Source organism: Penaeus monodon, chromosome 16 (genome assembly GCF_015228065.2).
Source record: "Penaeus monodon isolate SGIC_2016 chromosome 16, NSTDA_Pmon_1, whole genome shotgun sequence".
Lineage (NCBI taxonomy): Eukaryota > Metazoa > Arthropoda > Malacostraca > Decapoda > Penaeidae > Penaeus > Penaeus monodon.
In genome coordinates, this window is record NC_051401.1 from 44,186,633 (window position 1) to 44,208,087 (window position 21,455).

The 21,455-nt window shown below is 43.6% G+C and overlaps 1 protein-coding gene across 1 annotated transcript; it reads left to right on the plus strand.

The window, feature by feature from the left end:
- The first annotated feature begins 15,869 nt into the window (after positions 1-15,869).
- Positions 15,870-17,948, plus strand: LOC119582835. Its single transcript, XM_037931305.1, has 5 exons — positions 15,870-16,052; positions 16,188-16,387; positions 16,520-16,608; positions 16,982-17,142; positions 17,672-17,948. Exons 1-5 carry the CDS (start codon positions 15,899-15,901, stop codon positions 17,854-17,856), a joined length of 789 nt encoding a protein of 262 aa, XP_037787233.1. The 5' UTR covers positions 15,870-15,898; the 3' UTR covers positions 17,857-17,948.
- The last annotated feature ends 3,507 nt before the right edge of the window (positions 17,949-21,455 follow it).

A 21,455-nucleotide genomic window follows, 5' to 3' on the forward strand; every position in this document is an offset into this window, starting at 1 on the left:
AAATGAAAATATCCGCTGCATATCACCGCTTAGAGACGAAGTCCACAACACCCACACACAGCCATACCGTTCATACTTTCTACAAGTTTGCATGAAGTCCTAATAAAGGGGGGTTCAGTTGGGCCTGCCCTCTATCTAGGTAATAAATAGGAAGTAGGAAAGCTTCCGTTTGGATTTTAGGTTCGCATGATACCCTGTCTCTGGAGGTTCAGCACTCTTGGTAACAAGTACCAAGTTTCACTCGCTGCCCCATATCTCTTATCAGTTAACAAAGAAAATGCCATGGGAAACCTTATTTTGTCATTCTGTCAGTTACAGGTCACAAACTTCAGCAATCAAAACTACCGGGGGGGGAGGGTAGGGTGGTTTTGGGGGCTGCCTTCCAACACCCCCTGGCAACCATTCATCTGTTTGCACAGAGCTGAAACTCGAGAGGATAGAGTAGACTTTGGCTGCGAACGGTGTTTTTCGTGACATTTCCTTTATTTGTGGCATAACTGTTCGTATCTACAGATTTCTTGTACCGACGACTACGACTCTTGTCTTCAATTTGCCCAAGCTTAGTGCGTCGATACCATAGAAAATAAAAAAATCCACTGTTTAGTAACTTGCCAAAATGTAGAACTTCGCAGGGGTTTGGCTGTCGGTTGCAGAACGCAGCAAGAGGAATACAGGTAATATACCAAGGGGGAAAAATAACGCCCCGATAACTACCTTTTATTAAAAAGTTCAAAGTAACTTCCTGATTAATACAAAATATGGGATATAATTTGGAAAGTGGGTTTTTATCAGGTGTAAGGTTACAAAACCAATGTTAACTAAATCCATAAACTTTAACCCATAAGGGTTTTTGGAAGAGGAAAGTCACTTGTGATGGAAAATAGTTTGGATTTCAAAGGCGAGGTATGTGACTTCTCTTTAACCTCGTTTAACTTGTTCCCCTTAGGTCATTAGTGAAATGGCCAACATTAAAACTGATGGCCAGTGCCAAGATTCACTTCTCGTTGTTCTCGCCATCACTTGGGCAAACCTACATGTCTGCAGCTGAATGGTTAATTTTTTCCTTGGATATGCTCTCTAAACTTGATGCTTCACACCCAGCCTCTTTCACTAAATATGCCATTCGCAATATAAATATAGTATGAAAAGTAATCATATCAGGAATCTGAATTACGCAAGACCATGGCATGAGTGCCCAGCCACCTGTATGATCAATGTTTTTTTCAGTTTTTCTAGAATTCAAATCTGGTTCCGTGGCCGTAGATTACCGTCAAAATTATGGAGCAAATTACTTTTCTTTGATAATCTTAAGTAATACCAATTAAATTGGACAAGCCTATTAGCCACCACTTTTGATATCTAAAATTCATCAGTGTTGACGGAGGTATTGTGTGCCCCTATGATACTATGCAACCCACTTCAAATCTCCAGTCCTTTTTAGGTTTGAGAAGGAGTCAAAATTATACATCCTTGCATTTGCAGTAAGATTTTCAGTCTTACAAGACGTAATGAAATAAAAATACAACTTTCCAGTGAAAATTATGCATCTTGCTAATCGGTGAAAATCGCATGCAATTCCACTATATTTCCACTGATCTGAATAGAAGCTTACAACCTATAGGGCCGTACAGGAATAAAAATACTGACAACCCTGTTTCTTTTCAGGTATTGGCCGCTGTTGATGCTAAACCTCCCGCCGAAGATGTGAAGCCAGCCCACTTCGACGCTCACGTGGCCTCTGATGAAATTCCTGAAGGGCTCCAGGAAGTCGACAACCACGGCCGGATCACTGTGCCCAAGGGCCAGGCGCTGCCCCTTCATCCAGCAGTAGGGCCAGGCCATAATGCTCCTAATGGTAGGCTATTTGCGTTTTGGTTCATGCCATCGAAAAAGTGATTGAATGTTTTCTTTCTTTTGACAATACAGATGAAACTGTGGAATTAATGCATGTCACAAATGTCATGAAAAAAATGCTAGGAAAAATGGTACTAGTTCAATAACGTGTCACAAGATATTGTCATCCTACTTTTTGAGACTTGACGAAGTTTATCACAGAGGATGTTGCACACTGGTCTCTCCTTGGTTAGTGTTCTGGAAAACTAATTGTCACTATGAAGGGTACAGCTTGGCTGCTGCACAGAGGAAGAGGTACAACCTCAAGATGGCTTTCAATGTACATCCTTTCACTATAGGCTTGGCTTATATGAAATTGTAGATGTGGTTGACTCGTTAGTGTTTGAACTCCTAGAGGTGAATTGAAAGCTTACGAATTACCCAAATAGTCAGAAAATGGTCTTAATTATTTTAAAAAAATACATTTATTTCGGGTGTTTTGACCAAATTTGTCAACCTACTTTGAAGGCGAAGGCGTTCAAAAAAAAGTTATAAAAGGGAGAATAAGAAAAATGCAATTATGCTAGATCCTTCACTATAATGCTTTCTCAAGTCATCTAATACATGAGTTATAAAGCTTGTTCCAAACCGTAGATGTTCAGTTCCATTGATGAAAAGGGGGGTATGACCTTGGAGAGTTCGTAGCACCCAGTGCATTATTTGACTGCATAAACTTTTCTACCATTAACCCTTGCTGTAGGACCAAGCTCTCTTGGAGGCCTGTTTCCACTTGGGAAGGTTGCCGTAGGTGTTGCTCTGATACAGTACTACTCACTATATGGCACCAAATATTACGATAATGGGCATTTTCTCAATTTTATAGTACACTACTTCTGTCTCCTATGTATCCCTTGCTGCAACTGCCTCATGGTAAATTGTGGGGTGGGATGCACCATATTGGAATTTGAAACGATGGATGAGGGTGACATAAGGTCCCTTGGTATTCCTTTATGTACTTTTTCCAATTTAGGACTGCAAGTAGTTGCATCAATTACTTTAGGATTTTAAAAAAAATTCTATTGGCGTTGCTGCTTTACCCAAACCAGTCTCTTGCACACTAATACAAACATCAGCTTTGGTAAAATAACTGACATCCATGGAATTCTGCGTCGTTAAGCTTTCTTAGCAGTTTTAAACTAGCCTTCACTCCAAAATTTTGCCATTCAGCTGAAAATTCAAGTGCAGGTTATTCTTTCTTTTTTCCTTTTTAAGTTTTTTTTTTTTTCCTTGAAGGTAGTAGACTTTCTAAACGCATTTTCAGCCGTGTCTTATTGACAAATCCTCTTTCATAAGTCGTATAACATTCCTGTTGATATTGGTTTCATTTGTCTCCCAAAGAAGAACCGTGCCTCATTTCCTGGGGCTTCTCTCTGCCGCCTCTGTAGTGAAATGATGCGATTAGAATTTTAATGATTCTCGTTTCAACTTGACATCCTGGCAGTATACTTTGTAAAGAGTACTGCAGCAGGAAGTGGTTTCTAGCTCCTCTGAACCTCTGTGGTAAACCGGGTCACAATATGACAATAGTTATTTTGCCGCATACATCATAAGGTTATATCGGCTCAGATTCTGTAGACTTACATTGCATTAAACCTTCATATTAAATGATACAAATCTGCGCACAACCTAATGAAACCCCTTTTTCTACTGAAATTGCACTTTAAATTCTTGCCAAAGGCTTAGGTGAAGAGTAATTTGGCCAGCAATTTTCGGTTTCTATCTCTATCCCTTGCGTCTTTTGCGCATTTACTTAATTTTCTTGTATATGGTTGCCAATTAGTGTAGTTCGTATCTTTGGGAATCTTCCCACTATACTGCTGTAACTGCCTTCTTTACTTTTTTTCCTTGCCTCCATCTTCCTTATTTCACAATCTCGGAAGTGATAGAATTTCTAATGGTTTTATCCTTGGTATTTTACAAAATAAAAAAGTACCAGACCAGAAGCTCGCCCAGAATTAATAATTTACCTTTGTATAAAAACTCTGCATTTAAGGAGCTGTATCTTTGCTGCACCACATTTTCCCAAAATATTTATATTGGTGCGTCACAGCAAAATAAGCCAGTTTACAAAACCGTAAAATCATGCATGTTCTTGAAAAATAGCTATGGAAGTTATAGACTCGCTATCAATCTTGCAACTTGGTACAGTAAATGAGGTTAATGCGTATTATTCTTAGTAGTAAACACTTTACATAATAGTGAAGACCATATTTCCTAATAGTATCAGTATGTAATGTGTAATGGATGTAATGTATTAAGAATTCATAGATTATGCGATCTTTTCTGTCGGAAAATTGACCTGTTAGAAAGATATCCCGCCATGTACTTTTTTCCGAGAGACTGCGAATAAATATCCTTCAACTTGTAACAATGTCATTCACTGATGTATGAGAAGTGTGAGACCATTATCGGTATATTTTACACCTTTACAAGCATCGTATGAGAACATAATCAGCTGGGCTCAAGCTTCTGCCTTCTTTGATAGGGTGATCATCTTGGTCATAACCTGGTGATGAGCTTTTTCATCCAAGGCGCGCACAACATGCCTGACAGTTGACCTTCGAATCCCTTAACGTACTTCCAGGTGGACAGGACAATACCTCCTACACTGGTGGATCACAACTGATCCAGTTAATGAAGCTCCTTCAATCGGTCGTAGATGGCGTGAAGGCTATCGTTGTCCTAGAATTGAGAGTAGCTCAGAAGGACTTTGAACTGGTGAATTGTCATTGTTTGGGGGATTAATTAACAATGGGATCCCGAGACCAGTAGTCCTTTGTCCATCAGCAATTTCAAGGCCAGGGAAAACCTCCATGTCATCTACAGAGGTTTCTGCCCACGTCTTGTGGGCAGATCCGAAGTTGCTTCTGGTTTGTGAACCTGAAAATGGAAGGACAGTCCCACTGAAATAGTATAACTATGCAGATAGTTTATATGGTAACAAGTACACTGGTTGGTCTCCTTTGCAATTAATTGCATCAACTATGGGATCATGAAGCAGCCAAATATCCTTTAAATTCTAATCTATATCCAGATGGGCAGCCTTGACCCCAGGGTTAGCAAAACATTTGAATGTTTTCCTTCCACTTCTAAAAATTTCTGGGTCAGGGCAACTTGTAAATGGAATGTCGAAATGGAACTTTCGTCTAAATTATCGCAAAATTATCGCACTCTGCCACCAGTGTCATTTTGTGTAATTTCTCAATAGGGTTCTATTGATATTTACCAGTCTTTGCACTAGGTTGGTAGTCGCCAGGATGCAGGTAGAACATTTAACCCCTGCTTCCTACCTGCGTCCCAAGAACCCCCTCCCAATAGAAGTCATAGTAGCATTCACTTGGCGGGAGTGGGGGACGAAAACCCTCCATTTCATCTATCAGAAGCATTGCATGCGAGTTCTCAGTAATGCATACTGGCAAGGCCTGCTTCCCCAAAGCCTCCTATTAATGCCTTGGTTGGCTTGATCCTGTTTGCAGGTGCTTACACACTTTGCCTCAGATTACATAACGGGTGGATACCATGAATTGCGTGTTATTTCATCTACTAACACTATCTCAAAGATTATGATGCCAACATTTACTCTCATGAGACTGGATCTGAGTGCGAGCATTAATTGGTAGTATGGAAATTTATATACAAGAAAAGTAGACATTTTATCTGTATATATTCACACGGAAAAATGCTAGATGGGAATTATGGTTGTCTGTCATTTAGATAACATTACAAGATGTGCATAATACATAGCAAGTGCTGAACTGTCAGGTCATTTCGGTGAGTAGATATGTAACTACATCGTAGCTCCCTGTTTTGGTGTTAAAGTTGTTAGTCGATTGTATTAATGCAGCTTCTACCATCTTTATTGTAGGGCCATGCCTCGTTTAGTGAGGAAAAATTGAGACCACTTGGGGAGATGGCCGTTGGTGTTTACGTGAACAACGAAAGCACCAATGTCATAGGACTACCCATCTGGTACTTGTGTTGGGCGAAAGAAAAAAAAAAAAAAAAAAAAAAAAAAAAAAAAAAGCTGAACAGTTTCTTTAAGGGAGCATAGCCTTCAGCTGTTTATTACCGATGGTGACTTGAGAGGGTGGGGGGCGATCATTACTTGTTCAGTATCATTAAGTATGATCATAACTCTTAATGTCTGTTTGTGGGTCACTATTCGCATCCCTACCTAATGACTACTGCAGTCATTAAATGTAGGGTGCATAGCCTGATGACTCCTGTATCTGCATTCGGTTGTGATTTACTAAGACCATTAGGATTATCATAAGTTACAGGGGGAGTGATGAGTGAGGCAAGCATGTAATCCTGTCAGCGGTATACTAACCATTTGAGGGAAGAGGGCTGGCTTTTGATGTGCACATGAGTGTCCATCAGGTGCTAGAAAGTTCTGAATAGGTGCTGTGGTGTGGAAATATCATGGCTTGCTGACATTTTAAGGCAGCTGCAGCACCACACCCTGACCTTGTTTATGGAAGGCCAAACAGATCTGTGGAGCCCCTATTCCTCTATGGTCGCGGTAAAATCACGGCAACGACGAACTACGTGAACGTGGAGAAGTTAGTCTGCTGTCTACGGTTGTCGTCACGACGATAAGTCACTCACTGTGGATGGCATTGTGCTGCGAGGTTGGCGCTAGTTTTGTCAGTGCTGGTATATGGTAGATGTCGGTTCGTCTATTGGTGTGATAGCGACATTTAACATGAGCATGTTAGCTTTCAGCTAGTTTTTCGGCAAATTGTAGATGAGAATGAGTTTGCCCTGTACTGCGGAAATTGGGGTCTAGTCAGAGGTAGGGTCAGAATGTATTAAATGGGTCAGCTGAACTGGTGAGATTGAAGAAATGGTGCCAGAGAAAGTTAATGGCAACCCTGAACTTCTACGAACTTAAATCTTTCCAAACTCCAATATTATGTAGACACGATTAAAAAAACAAACCTCGGACAGGGGTTCCGAAGCTTACCGTAGAAATTAAACAACCGCTGATGTGGGAGGCCTTCGAACCTAAAAACATGCCATACGCTGGCAAGATGTTTGCGTGTCGAGGTTTGTGCTATTGGTATTGCCCATTGGCTTTGTATTGACTGTCCTTTAGAAACCTGTAACATTCCAAAACCCAAACGCTGATACTGTTTGATGGCTTGTGGCGCCCCTACAAAGGATTGTTCATATTGTCTTGTGTTAAAACCTGAAGTATATCAACAAATCAAGACAGCTTTTCATTTGATATTTTTTTAGTTTCTAAGGTTGCAACCTTATTTTGTGTAATCAGTAATAAGACGTCATTATGGACTGATAAAAACTAAAGATAAAAGGAAGCAAATACTAACACTGAAATTTAGTGAAATATTGTTGATTGTGACAGCCTTACCAGCCGTACGATTATATCTGTGAAAACAGTTTCTTGCAAATTTAGTCGGTTATTTTTATTTTGATTCTTTATTGATATTTGTGAATGGTATTCCATAATTCTTTCTCACTTTGTCCACTAGGGCGTAAATAATGTCTGAATTGCGCTTTGTGTCTCTGGCAAATCCGAGTTGGTTTGTTTGCTTTCCTTGATCAAATGAACGTTCGTCTGTATCTTTTTTTTTTTTTTTTTAATGCATCATTACTAGTTGTAATAAATAGGACTTGGGTATAATATTAAGGTACAAATATAATAATCACCGTTTAGACGCTCGGGTAATAAGCTTCCTAGTACTTGTAGTTTTGTCATCATACTTCCCTCTTTAACTGGGAGGGAATACCAACACAGCAGTGCCGCGCTAAGCAGGGATTTCTATCTCCCTTCCCTTTAAGCGAAGGTCACACTAGTCTATTCTGTTCTAGGATCCCCAGATAGGATCGCCGAAGTCTGGTCAGCTACAGAGATGGATTGGTCACACCACATTCAGTGTCCCATATTTGTGGAGAGTTGATGTGCGTTGCTCGGGTATTCATTGCTTTTCATCCATTAATGTTCTTTTCAGTCCTGCTTTTATAATCCTTATGACTGGTGTTCCACAACGGCTCTTTGACTCTCACTTTCTCCAACAAGGCGTAAATAATTTCCGAAGAGAGCTCCATGCTTTTGGCGTGTCGAAGAGGGTTGATGTTCATGTTCGTTAGTCAAATGAACGTTTATCCGAATTATCTATAAACATTTAACAAGACATCGTTGTTCGATGCAATATATGTTTAATTAAGTTTATCATATATATAATAATTTTTTTTAAAGATTCTAAGTAATGAGTTTGCCAGTATTACATTATAGTTTTTGTTTCGGCAATATATTTCAACTCTAGGCAGGGATGAAATACCGACAGAGCGTTTTTGCGCTGCAGAGGGATTTTCATCTTGAATTCGTTTACAGCAAGGGAAGCATCCAGTTCTGTAAAGGGATCCCTGGACAGAATAGATTAATGTGACCGGCCCTTTACAGCTAGTGAAGTATCCCACTCTAAAGGGATCCCTAGCTAGAGTAGACTATTTTGACCGGCCCTTAAACGATCTAAGGACACGCCAAATTTACCTTTGTTTCTTAATTTGATTCATACATTTATTTTAAAACTTCGTCATGGCTGCGTTATCGGACAAAAAAAAAATGAATACGCTGTAATTCCCCATATACATGCACCGGACAACCTTACCGCTTCCCTACAGACCTAAGAACTTGTACATTTATGAAAATGGGCACTGTATACTAGTGGTCCTGTAAGCTGCTAGCAACGAAACTTGAACACACTTTTGTGATGGCAGTGTAACAACAGTAGTAGGAAATGGCGAGGTCAGTGAGCTTACAGCTAAGGCGTGAGTGATAATGTCGACAGGCGGATTCCGACCTTGCTTCCTCGTTTCTGACTAGAGGTCGCCAGCATCTGTTTAGACACAGCATAACTGCCTCAGGGGCATGGTTGTTGTTGGAGTGTAGTGATACCTTGACTCCAAGTTTACGTTGTTAATTACATGGGAAGCGTTTATCGTGGAAACGCCCGCATAGGGATAGGCCAACACCCGTGTATCTGCGAGACTGTAGACGACCTGTAGTGTTGCGTGTAGTGTGTATGGCGTGTAAGATGAAAGCAGAAGAAAGTATACCTGTACAAGATAAACCGACCGAGCGTGATAAGAATCAAGCAAGCATTTCTATTTAAATTTTCGTCTTGGTTAGACTTTCATTAAACACCAAAGTTCAACATTTAATATTTTTATATGTCCATTTTGTCTTAAATACAAGAACACCCATTTTATGAGACTGCTTAAAGTTATCCTTAAGAATACTTAGGTCTTTCATTAGCAGATAATTTAGTCATGATTCCTATTCTTACACTGACAGCTTTGTTCATTTCGATATTAACGTATGTTAAGTTCGCTTTCCACTCTGATCCTCTTAGATTAAATTAATATTCAATAAAAGTAAGCATACAATTAAAACATTGTTTATACATTTCTTTATTCCTCAGAGTTCCGAAAAACGTGTCTCCCTCGTTGCCATAACATTCTCATTGTTGTGGTCCGATCTATGGTCCTCCCCATAATCATCGCCCATGTGGACCAAAAGGGATAAACAACTTGCATAAAAAATAAATAAAAATAAGTGACCATTACGGACGGTGGTGTGAGAACTCCTTTTGTCGTGTACTGCCTTCCGCAGGCTTCCAGGGGTTATATATCACTTCGCCTCCCCACGGAAGAGGCGGCATTAATATTCTTGTGGGCAGGCCGACACTGCCCTCTCTTGGCGTTTTCTTCCGTCAGGCAATGTTTGAAGGGAGACTCGGACTGTGGCGTGATCCGCGGACCCTGCAAAGCACGACAGATCTTGAAGGGGCCTTGCACTTGTCTCAAAGGGATGGAATGCAGGCTGTGACGCTGAAGATTTGATACTGAATGATGGCTATAACAAAAAAAAAAAAACTAATTTAGTACTTTGTACTACAGGAACTATGTTCGTTTAAGCAGTCCTGATGAAGCTTAACCTAGAATCTCTGGACCCTTAGTCACTGTTGCTGTTGATACAACCATGACTCCATGACTTTGTCTGCTTCTGAGCTTCGGGTTCCCTTATAGATATGAGACGACTTTCTAGACGGTGTCCGAACAATGCACATCATAAAGCTCTCGCCAACTTGTTGCTGCATGTAGTATAATGGTTCATTTTTTTTGATTGTATTTAACTATTTTATTGGCGGCCCAAAAGGAGATCAGTATGGACTCGTTTTTAAACCAGACTTGTTAAATGATCTGCTCCTTGATCATCAGCTCCTACAAAAGCGGTTTAAATTATCGTAATCATAAACGTTTTTTATTAAAAAATTTTTAAAAAAAAAAATTTTTTTTTTTTTTTTTTTCCTTTTCCCCCCCTTTTTGCCAAAATTTTTGGGGGGGGGGTTTTTTTAAAAAAAAACCCCCCCCCAAAAAAAGGGGAAAAATTTTTTTTCAAAAAAAACCCCCCCCGGGGTTTTAAAAAACCCCCCCCCGGGGGGTTTTTTTTGGGGGGGGGTTTTTCCCTTTTTCCCCCCCCCCGGAAAAAAAAGGGGGGGGGGGGCCCCCCCCCCCCTTTGGGGGTTTTAAGGGCCCGGGGGGGAAAGGGGCCCTTAAGGGAAAAAAAAAATTTTTTTTCCCCTTTTTTAAAAAAAAAAATTTTTTTTTTTTTTGGTTTAAAAAAAAAAAAAAAAGGGGGTTTTTCCAAAAATTTGTTTTCCCCCCCCTTTTTTTAAAAAAAAGGGCCCCTTTTGTTTTTTTCCCCCCAAATTTTTTTTTTCCCCTGTTAAAAAGGGGGCCCCCGGGGAAAAACCCTTTTTTTCCCCCTTTTTTTTGGGAAAAAAAATTTTTTTTTAAAAAAATTGGGGGCCCCAAAAAAAACTTTTTTTTTGGGAAAAGGGTTTAAAGGGGCCCCCTTTTTTAAACTTTCCAGTTCCCCCTTTTTTTTTTTTTTTTTTTTAAAAAGGGGTTTTTTTTAAAAAAATTTTCGGGGTTTAAAAAATTTTGGGCCCCAAAAATTTTTTTAACCCCCCCCCGGGGGGAAAATTTTTTTTGGGGGGTTTTCCCCCCCCCCCAAAAAAAATTTTTTTTTTCCCCCCCCTTTTTTTAAAAAAGGAATTTTTCCCCCTTTTTTTTTTTTTGGGGGGGCCCCCCCCCCCCCCCCTTTAATTTTTACCCAAAACCCCCCCTTTTTTTGGGGGAAAAAAAAAAAGGGGGGGGCCCCCCCCCTTTCCCGTGGGGCCCCCCCTTTTTTTTTTCCCCCCCCCCCCGGGTTCCCGTCCCTTTTTTTTTTTCCCCCCCCCTTTTTGGGGTTTTAAATTTTTTCCCCCCCCCCCGGGGGGGGGTTTTTTTTTCCTTTTTAAAAAACCCCCCCCAAAAAAAAAAAAAAAAAAGGGGGGGGGGGGGGTTTTTTTTTGGGGGGGTTTCCCCTTTTTTTTTTTTGGGGGGGGTTTTTTTTCCCCTTTTAAAAATTTTTTAAAAAAAAAAAGGTTTAATTTTAAAATAAAAAAATTAAAATTTTCCCTTCCCCAAAGGTTTTTTTTTTTTTTTTTCCCCCCCCCCCCCTTTTTCCCTGCCCCCCCCTTTTTTTTTTTGGGCCCCCCCCCCGGGGCCCCCCCCCCCCCTTTTTTTTTTTTCCCCCCCCTTTTTCCCCCCCCTTCCCCCCCCCCGGGGGGTTTTTTTTTCCCCCCCCCCTTTTTGGGGGTTTTCCGCCCCCCCCTTTTTTTTTTTTTCCCCCCCCCGGTTTGCCCCCTTTTTTTTTTTCCCCCCCCCCTTTTGGGGGTTTTTGCCCCCCCCAAAACCCGGCACCGGGCCCCCCCTTTTGGGGGGCCCCCCCCCCCCCCCCCTTTTTTTGTTTTCCCGGGGGGCCCCCCCCCCCCCCCCCCGTTTTTTTCCCCCCCCCCCCCCTTTTTTTTGTTTTTGGGGGGCCCCCCCCCCCCTTTTTGGGCCCGGGCCCTGGGGGGCCCTTTTTAAAAGGGGGGGCCCCCCCCGGTTTTTCCCGGGCCCCCCCTTTTTTTCCCTTTTCCCCCCCCCCCCCCCTTTTCCTTTTTCCCCCCCCTTTTCCCCCCCTTTTTTCCCCCCCTTTTTTTTTTTTGGGGTTTTTTTTCCCCCCTTTTTTTTTTTTTTTCCCCCCTTTTTTTCCCCCCCCCCCCCTTTTTCCCCCCCCCCCTTTTTTTCCCCCCCTTTTTTTTTTTCCCCCCCCCTTTTCCCCCCCCCGGGGGGGGCCCCCCCCTTTTTTTTTCCCGGGGGGCCCCCCCTTTTTTGGGGGGTTTTTTCCCCCCCCCCCCTCCCCCCCCCCGGGGGGCCCCCCTTTTCCCGGCCCCCCTTTTTGCCCTTTTTTTTCCCCCCCTTTTTATTCCCTTTTTTCCCGGGGCCCCCCCCCGGGGGGTTTTTCCCCCCCCCCTTTTTCCGGGGTTTTTTCCCCCCCCCTTTTCCACCCCTTTTTGGGTTTTTAATTTCCCCCCCCTTTTTTTTTTTCCCTTTTTCCCCCCCCCCCCCCGGTTTTTCCCCCCCCCTTTTTCCCCTTTTTTTCCCCCCCCTTTTTTGGCCCTTTTCTTTTCCCCCCCCCCTTTTCCCCGGGGTTTTTTTGGGCCCCGCCCCCCCTTTTTTCCCCCCCTTTCCCCCCCCCCTTTTTCCCCGGTTTTTTTCCCCCCCCCCCCCTTTTTTTTTTTTTCCCCCCGGGGGGGAAAATTTTTTTTTCCCCCCCCCCCTTTTTTTGGGGGGTTTTTTCCCCCCCTTTTTCCCAAGTTTCCCGGGGGGGCCCCCCCCCCCAAAAATTTTTGGTTTTTCCCCTTTTTTTCCCCCCCCCCCTTTTTCCCCCGGGGGCCCCCCCCTTTTTTTTTTTTTTTTTTTTTTTTCCCCTTCCCCCCCTTTTTTTTTTTCCCCCCCCCCCTTTGGGCCCCCGTTTTTCCCCCCCCCCGGGGGTTTTTTTTCCCCCCCCCCCCCCTTTTTTTTTTTTTTCCCCCCCCCCCCCCTTTTGGTTTTTTTTGGCCCCCCCCTTTTCCCCTTTTTTTCCCCCCCCCCCCCTTTTTTTGGGGCCCCCCCCCCCCCGGGGGTTTTTTTTTCCCCCCCCCCCGGGGGGCGGCCCCCCCCCCTTTTTGGGGGTTTTGGGGGCCCCCCCCCCCTCCCTTTTTTCCCCCCCCCCTTTTTCCCCCCGGGGGGGCCCCCCCCCTTTTTTTTCCCCCGTTTTTTTCCTTCCCCCCTTTTGGGGTTTTTTCCCCCCCCCCCCCCACCTTTTTTTTCCCCCTTTTTTGGGGCCCCCTTTTTTTCCCCCCCCCCCCCCCCCCTTTTCCCCTTTTCCCTTTTTTTCCCCCCCGGGGGGGCCCCCCCCCCCCGGGGTTTTTTTTCCCCCCCCCTTTTTCCCCCCCCCCCCCTTTTTTTGGGGGGGCCCCCCCCCCAAATTTTTTTTCCCCCTTTTTTCCCCCCCCCCCCCGCCTTTGTTTCCCCCCCCCCCCTTTTTTTTTTTTTTTCCCCCGGGCCCCCCCCTTTTTTCCCCCCCTTTCCCCCCCCTTTTCCCCTTTTTTGGGTTTTCCCCCCCCGGTTTTTTTTCCCCCCCCCCCCCCCCCCCGGGGTTTTTTTCCCCCCCCCCCTTTTTGGGGAAAAAAGGGGGCCCCCCCCCGGGGTTTTTTTTTGGGCCCCCCCCTTTTCCCCGGGGGGCCCCCCCCCCCTTTTTTTTTTGGCCCCCCCCCTTGTTTTCCCCTTCCCCCCCCTTTTTTTTTTCCCCTTTTTCCCCCCCCCGGGGGCCCCCCTTTTCCCCCCCCCCCCCCCCCCCCTTTTTTTTTTTCCCCCCCCCCCGGGGGTTTTTTTTCCCCTTTTTTTTCCCCCCCTTTTTGGGTTTTTTTCCCCCCCCCCCCCCTTTTTTCCCCTTTTTCCCTTTTTTTCCCCCCCAAAAATTTGCCCTTTTTTTTCCCGGGCCCCCCCCCCCCCCTTTTCCCCCCCCCCCGTTTTGGGGGCCCCCCCCCCCCCCTTTTTTTTTTTAAAAAACCCCCCCTTTTTTGTTTTTCCTTTCCCCCCCCCTTTTCCCCCCCTTTTTGGGGGGGCCCCCTTTTTTCCCCCCTTTTTTCCCCCCCCCCCCCCCTTTTTCCCCCCCCCCCTTTTTTCCCCTTTTTTTCCCCCCCCCTTTGGGGGGGTTTTTTCCCCCCCCTTTTGGCCCGGGGGCCCCCCCTTTTTGGGTTTTTTTTTCCCCCCCCCCCCTTTTTCCCGGGGGCCCCCCGGGGGGGGGGTTTTTTGGGGGGGCCCCGGGGGGGGGGTTCCCCCCTTTTTTTGGGGGGGGGGGCCCCCCCCCCTTTTTTGGGGTTTTCCCCCCCCCCCCCTGTTTTTGTTGTTGGGGCCCCCCCTTGGTTTGGGGGGTTTTTTTTCCCCCCCCCCCTTTTCCCCTTTTTTTTCCCCCCCCCCCCTTTTTTTTTTTTCCCCCCCCCCCCCCTTTTTTCCCCCCCCCCCCCCTTTTTCCCCGGCCCGGCCCCCCCCCTTTTTGGGGTTTTCCCTTCCCCCCCCCGGGGGGGGGGGGGTTTTTTTTTTTTTCCCCCCCCCCCCGGGGGCCCCCCCCCCCTTTTCCCCCCCCCTTTTCCCCCCCCCCTTTTTCCCCTTTTCCTTTCCCCCCTTTTTTTGGTTTTTTCCCCCCCCCCCTTTTTTTTTTTTCCCCCCCCCGGGGGGGGGGGCCCCTTTTTTTTGTTTTTTTTTTTTCCCCCCCCCTTTTTTTTTTTTAAAAAAAAAATTTTCCCCCAAAAAAATTTTGGGGGACCCCCCAAGAGGGGGAAAAAAAACCCCCTTTTTTCCCCCCCTTTTTTCCCCCCCCCCCCCCCAAAAAAACCCCCCCCGGGGTTTTTTTTTAAAAAAAATTTTTTTTTTTTTAAATTTTTTTTAAAAAAAAAGGGGGGGGGGGGGGTTTTTTTTTTTCCAAAAAAAAAAAAAAATTTTAAAAAAAGGGGGAAAAAAAAAAAAAAACCCCCCCCCCCCCCCCTTTTTTTTAAAAAAAAAACCCCTTTTTTTTAAAAAGGGAAAAAAAAGGAAAAAAAATTTTTCCCCCCCCCCAAAAAAAAAAAAAATTTTTTTGGAAAAAAAAAAAAACCCAAAATTTTGTTTTAAAAAAAACCCCCCTTTTTTAAAAAAGGGGGGTTTTTAAAAAAAAAAAAATTTTGGGGGGGGAAAAACCCCCTTTTTTGGCCCCTTTTTTCCCCCTTTTTTAGGGGGGGTTTTTTTGGGGGAAAAATTAAATTTTAATTAAAAATTTTTTAAAAAAAAATTTTTCCCCCCCCAAAAAAAATTGAAAATTTTTTTCCCCCCCTTTAAAAAAAAAAAAGGGAAAAACCCCGGGGGGGGGGTTTTTTGGGGGGGGTTTTTAAAAACCCTTTTTTTTTTGGGGGGGGAAAAAAACCCCCCCCCGGGGGGGGAAACCCCCCGGGGGGGGGGGGGGTTTCCCCCCGGGGGAAATTTTTGCCCCCAAAAATTTCCCCCGGGGACCCCAAAAAAAATTTTTTAAAATTTTTTCCCCCCCGGGTTTTTCCCCCCAAAAAAATTTCCCCCCTTTTTAAAAATTTTTTTTTTGGTTTTTTTTTAAAAGGGGCCCCTTTTTTTTGGGAAAAAGGGGAAATTTTTTTTTTTTGGTTTAAAATTTAAAAAAAAAAACCCCTTTTTTTTCCAAAAATTTTTTTCCCCCCCCCCCAAAAAAAAAATCCCGGGGGGGGTTTTTTTTTTTTTTTTTTTCCCCCCTTTTTTGGGTTTTGGGGGTTCCCCCCTTTTTTTTAAAAAAACCCCAAAAAGGGGGGGACCCGGGGAAAAAAAACCCCCCCCTTTTTTTGGGAAAAATTTTTTTAGAACTCCAAAGACGATCCTATTGAAGCTTTCCCAAGTTAACAGATCCTAAATAATTCTTCCTATTCAGGAAGTATCATATGAGTAAATATCCTTCTACCCAGGCCAAAGAACATGAATGATTTAGAACCGATAGCGTATCTGCAATAAACCAACTCCTATTGATTATCTTAACCAGACCCTAGAAAACCAACATTTATTTTGTTTTTATTAATCAGGACCCAAAATGTGGATGGAGATCCAGCGCGGGGAGGGTCCACAGGCCCCACCGCTGAACGACGAGTCCGTATATGTGGGCGATGTGTTGACGCTCATCTTCACTCTTTCGGACAACGTCTACTGGTTTGACTCCAATATCCTCACGTGTTATGCCGTCGATGGTAAGTTTGGGGGGAAGGTTACTTATCTACCAACCTTTGTAACTTCAGATATTAATTCAGTCCATTCCCCCCCACAAACGGTCTCACTGTAAACAAAAACTATAGTCTCCTATTGGTAATTCACGGTTTCAACAGGTGGTGAGAAAAAGAGCCGTATAGAATGGGACACGAGTGACCACAAGGACGTTTCTGCCGCGGCTCGAGTATTTAGTGGAGAAACCACTGTGATTGAGAATGGGTGTTCGGTGAAGCCCAAAATATTTTCGCATTTCTTCAAAGAGAAGCATAATTCGCCAAATGGAGATATGGTTACGTTACACTATGCGCACTTCAAGGTTGGTTTCCCTCATATGTTGTCGTAATTTATCTTGACACGGAACAAAATCAAGGTCTGACAGCTGCGTAATTAATGACCACCTAATGCAATGTGTTCATTTGTATGTTTCTACTTACTCTGTACTGTCTAGGCTTTCAGATTCCCAACCTCCATGAAGATTGTTCTTCAGTGCGATGTCCAAGTCTGTTACAAGGCATGCGAGGAGATGCCGCCTTGCAGGTCAGCTGAAGCACGATCTTGAAATGGTTTGATAATGCCTAATAGTGTTAGACACTTTCCATTTAAATGGAATGCGAAAAGGCCTTGTTGACAATTGTCTAAACTTAGCTTGAGATACAGTTCCCCATTGAATGGTTTGCATCCTCCTCGAAAGTCTTTGGTATTTTCCTTAATTATTCTTTTTCTCAGTGATGATTTTGAGACGAGCTCGGGTGAAAGTTTCCCTTTTTCCACTGGATTGTATTGAAGCAGCTTCTCGGGAGAATCACTTTACTTAACGACAATAATCCCCTAAAAGACGTTTAAATTGGACATCTTCCACCCGATCCATTATCGCGCCACTGAACTCCCTCTTCTTCCCCTTTGCTACTAGCGAGGCCTTCACTCCCCGCGTGTCGTTGGAAGAGCGCAGGCGGCGACGTCGAGCGTCCGAGGACAACGCTAATGCCAAGACCGAAGGCGCAGTCGAGCTGGACAGAGTCAACCTCTACCGCAGCATAGAGGTGTACATGCCCGACGAATCCGGCTCAGAGAGTAAGAGCTCTATTTGTTATATTTAGGATGCATGTATATTTTATATATGCATGTGTGTATGTGCATGTATGCATGTGTGTATGTGCATGTATGCATGTGTGTATGTGCATGTATGCATGTGTGTATGTGCATGTATGCATGTGTGTATGTGCATGTATGCATTTTGTGTATGTGCATGTATGCATGTGTGTATGTGCATGTATGCATGTGTGTATGTGCATGTATGCATGTGTGTATGTGCATGTATGCATGTGTGTATGTGCATGTATGCATGTGTGTATGTGCATGTATGCTTGTATATGCGCGTGTCTGTTTGTATATGCGCGTGTCTGTTTGTATATGCGCGTGTCTGTTTGTATATGTGCATGTATAATGAGCAATTACTGAAACTAAGCTATATTATTTACAGTGTTCTGCGGTGTAGGGGTTTAGTACAGTCGAATCGAATTTCCAGTTAGCAATAAATTGGTAACAATAGGTAAAGCGAGTGTACTTGCTTTCATTTTTTACCACATTTCACTACTTTCAGGCATCAGACTTACAGCTCCTATCAACCAAACTCCTAATAACTGTTACACAGCCTCTGCATTCTTTGGAACCGTGCTAGGGTTAATGGCCATCATAATCATCCTTATTATAATGTTGATGTTTATTTATTTGAAAGTGAAAATAACCCCACCGTCTTTCTTCTCGCCAAACAAGACGAAAGGGTAAAAAAATGTTTTTGCCTTCTCTTCTAGCTGACCATTTGTTTAGCTGGTAGACTTGTATTTATAATGCGATTTTAATAAATATATTTTACAATTGTAAGTGGTTTTCTTATTCGTATGACTGGTTATGCATTTTTAAGTTTACCTGTGATATTGAAAGGGGAAAAAAAACATGGGAAAACATTGCGTAAAGCATTTGCGGTGGTGAGTGTAACATCAGTGTTATAAATCTGCGCCCAACTACTCCATTATGAAGGTAATTTAGATCTAAGCAGCGTCATCCAGTTACAGCTCAGGCAATGGCAACACAACGTAGTGTATTCACAGCACTCAGAGATTATATAATTTGTCATCTACCTATAAAGCTGAAATGAGCATTACCTTGTGCTTCTAGGACTGTAACGCAATTTCCTTGGCTGGGGGAGTAAAAGCTGTCTGGTGTACTAAACTGTTAATTAAGAGAACAAGCACGGTCTAGCAATCTAATCAAAATATAAATGGCGATTATCAGATTTTTACTAGTGGATATGAGGTCGCAAATTCATACTGACCATTTGAACGATAGTTGAGATTTGTAGTGGCGTGGCCATCTTTCATTCCATTACCTCTAAGAACCAAGTACAAGGTATAGCACTGACACATGTGAGAAAAGGTCGCTTTAATCATGTAATAACAGGTGAATCATGAAACATACTTTACAGAAACAAGATGTAGATCAGCCACACTAAGTTCCTTAACCAAAGGATCTGTCAAAAGCTGACCAGTAGCCGGCAGACTAGCCCGTTTACAGGGTAACCCCTGCCCACATAAACACGCATGAGTGCGGAGTCTGGCAGGGTTGTTCGATCGTTTGCTGCCGTGTATGGATGGACGATCCTAAAAGATACCAGCACCTCCTGTGAGTACAATAAAGTTTGGACCAGTAAACGGGCAAAGTCCGCCGGGCTTTGTACGATCACAAGGGTACGTCTGTTAAGATATGTCCAGACGAGTGGGCGTAATTAAAGGGTACGCCCAATATGACAGGCAAGTAAACTACTTGCTAAACCCCCCCTCCCCCAATCCCTTGCTCCTCTTTGTCGGGGGGGGGGGGGGTTGGAGATGGAGACTGTGGCCTAATGAAGGGAATTGCCCCTACCTTGGTCCACAGCTCTCGTGTCTATTATTTTCTCTTCTTTCCTTTTCCCTTTCTTCATCCCCTTCTCTCCACTTATCCTAATTAGCTCATTTTTACCCCTTTTCGCCACAATACTTTATCATAACATGTAATTTTTTATGTCTCGCACACATTTTGTTTTGACCATTAACCATTCTGGAAATCCACAAATATCCTGAGAAAAAAAAACCTGGGGGGCCTCGCCCCTAAGCCCCCACCCTATCGTTATATTTTGAATATGCCGTTATGGCAGAAAAAATTCAATTAATAGAGGGTAAGCAACGGATTTATGGGTGGAATTGGTTGTTTAGCGAATGGTATCACTTCTTGGGTATCCCAGTTGATCTGGCACTATCCACACAAGGGGCAGTGCTTGTCAGGGCAGTCTGCTACTAAATCATAATCCAATGTTCCCATCTTGGTCAGTGATTTCATAACTGCCTGCATGGACACTGCCCTCGTTGTGGCCAAACTGTGCATCTGGCAGAAAAACTGTATACTAGTCACCGTCTGAACCAGGGTTTCTAGACCCTGATCTAAGCTCAGCTCTACCATCGGCATAAGTGAATAGTAGGTCAACTGGCAACCTACATAACCGCTGACACTGGTGAATCATAAAGGCCTATCTGCATGACTAGAATAGGCTTGAATGGGTGTCGTACACACACTTGGCCATTCTAATACTAGGAAGGTAATGTGAGGAGGACAACTGTTCGACTCCAAACAAGGATTGTGACATTCTATATCATCAATAACGGTATGCTCATGTTTGAGCAGCCGTGGACCTCTCCACCATCCTTCGCCACTAAACTCGATCTTACGCTTTTCTTTCCACTTGTACCATCGACAGCCCGCAAATATCTTTGATATTGTCGCTCAGTCTTGTCTGTTTCCTATCACCATCCCTGTCAGCAAGTTTTTCTCAATACTTTTACTTCTCATTACATGACCAATAAACTTTAATTTCCTCCTGTTCAAGATGTCCAACAGCCGGTCTTTACAATTTATTTTTCTCAGCACTTCATCATTCGTCGTCTTCTCTGTCCAGCTAATACGCAGTACTCGTCTGTAACACCACATTTCAAAACTATTGATCTTTTTCTTGTCTATCTACTTCAGCACCCTACACTTAGAACCATATGATGCAATTGGGAAAACTAATGAGTTCAATAACCTCAGCTTTGTCCGTAAGGTAATGCTTCGGTCTTTCCAGATGTTATTGAGAGCAATTGTGGCGTTTTTGGCAATGGGAATTCTTCTTTTTATCTCTGGTGAATCATATGTATTAGTTAAAACAGCTCCCCAAGATAAGTGAACTCTTTCACATTTTCCACAATCATTCCATTAATTGTAACATGTTCATCATTGTTCATTGCCGGTTATCTTTGAATCTTCATGAGACATTCTATATACATTCCTTAAATTGAGTACAATGAATCCTTGGTAAAAATTTATGGTAGGCACAAGTAACTTAACGGTAAAGAAACAAGTTGAAATATAACCTAGCCATTGTGCTTCACATTTTAAGGAATGGTTAATGGTTAAAAGCAAGATAAATGTGCTAGACATCTAAGGTCATGTAGCACTATAGTTAATGTTAGGGAAGGGATGGTTGAGTTAGTGATTAGTTGTCTAAGCTGGGCAAAGGAATTGGTGAGTGAAAGGGTTAGTCGGGTGTGGTAAGGAGTTAGATTAGATGGAGGATATGTATGCGTTTGAGGAAAGAGAATAGGTTGTTGAAACAGAAAGTGTGGGATTCTGTAAGGATGTCTCATAGGTTGGGAGGTCGGTGAAGGGAGGATAGGTGGGGGAAAGCAGAGGTAAGTATGGACGAGACATAAAGGGAATGTGGGGAAGAGCAAAATGATAATTGGGGATTGGTATTGGAGGATGTGTAAGAAAGGTCTTTTGAAGGCATACAATAGATGGGTTATAAGAGGAAAGGATATGACAAAGGTCAGGTCTGTGGGAGCGGAAACCGCGAATATTCCAATGAAGGTTAGTTATACTTTAGTGATATAGATTGTAGTATGTTTTGGAGATTTTGAGGGGGAAGCAGCTAGAGGGTGGGATAAGGACCGAGAGGTCTGAGAAGGGAGAGGTGTGGGAATTGGTGTTCTACTAGGAGGGGTATTAGGAGACAGAGGGTCTGTGGAAGGGGATACTTGTGACATAAGGGATTCACGTGTGTATCAAGGAGGGAGTGGAAGGGATAGAGGGGATGGTGGGAGGGTTAATGTGGGCAGGGTTGGGGTCGGGGGGGATGGGCTTTTGTTGGGAGGGGTTAGGAGGATAGGGTGTAGGGGGGATATCGTTAGGAGGAGGATGGATATCAGCAGTTACTTGGAGTGTGAAAGGAGCAGGAGTTGTAAGATTTGGAGGTTGAGTGTCAGTTTCATTAAGTAATCTTGAACATTTTCAATATTTTTTCTTCTGAGGAGTTGGTT

Excerpts from the sequence above, each read along its gene's own strand:
- LOC119582835 (XM_037931305.1), top strand. The coding sequence starts at position 15,899 with ATGTGGATGGAGATCCAGCGCGGGGAGGGTCCACAGGCCCCACCGCTG. Across the intron at positions 16,053-16,187 it reads CACGTGTTATGCCGTCGATG|GTGGTGAGAAAAAGAGCCGT; the intron begins GTAAGTTTGGGG and ends CGGTTTCAACAG. Across the intron at positions 16,388-16,519 it reads TACACTATGCGCACTTCAAG|GCTTTCAGATTCCCAACCTC; the intron begins GTTGGTTTCCCT and ends TGTACTGTCTAG.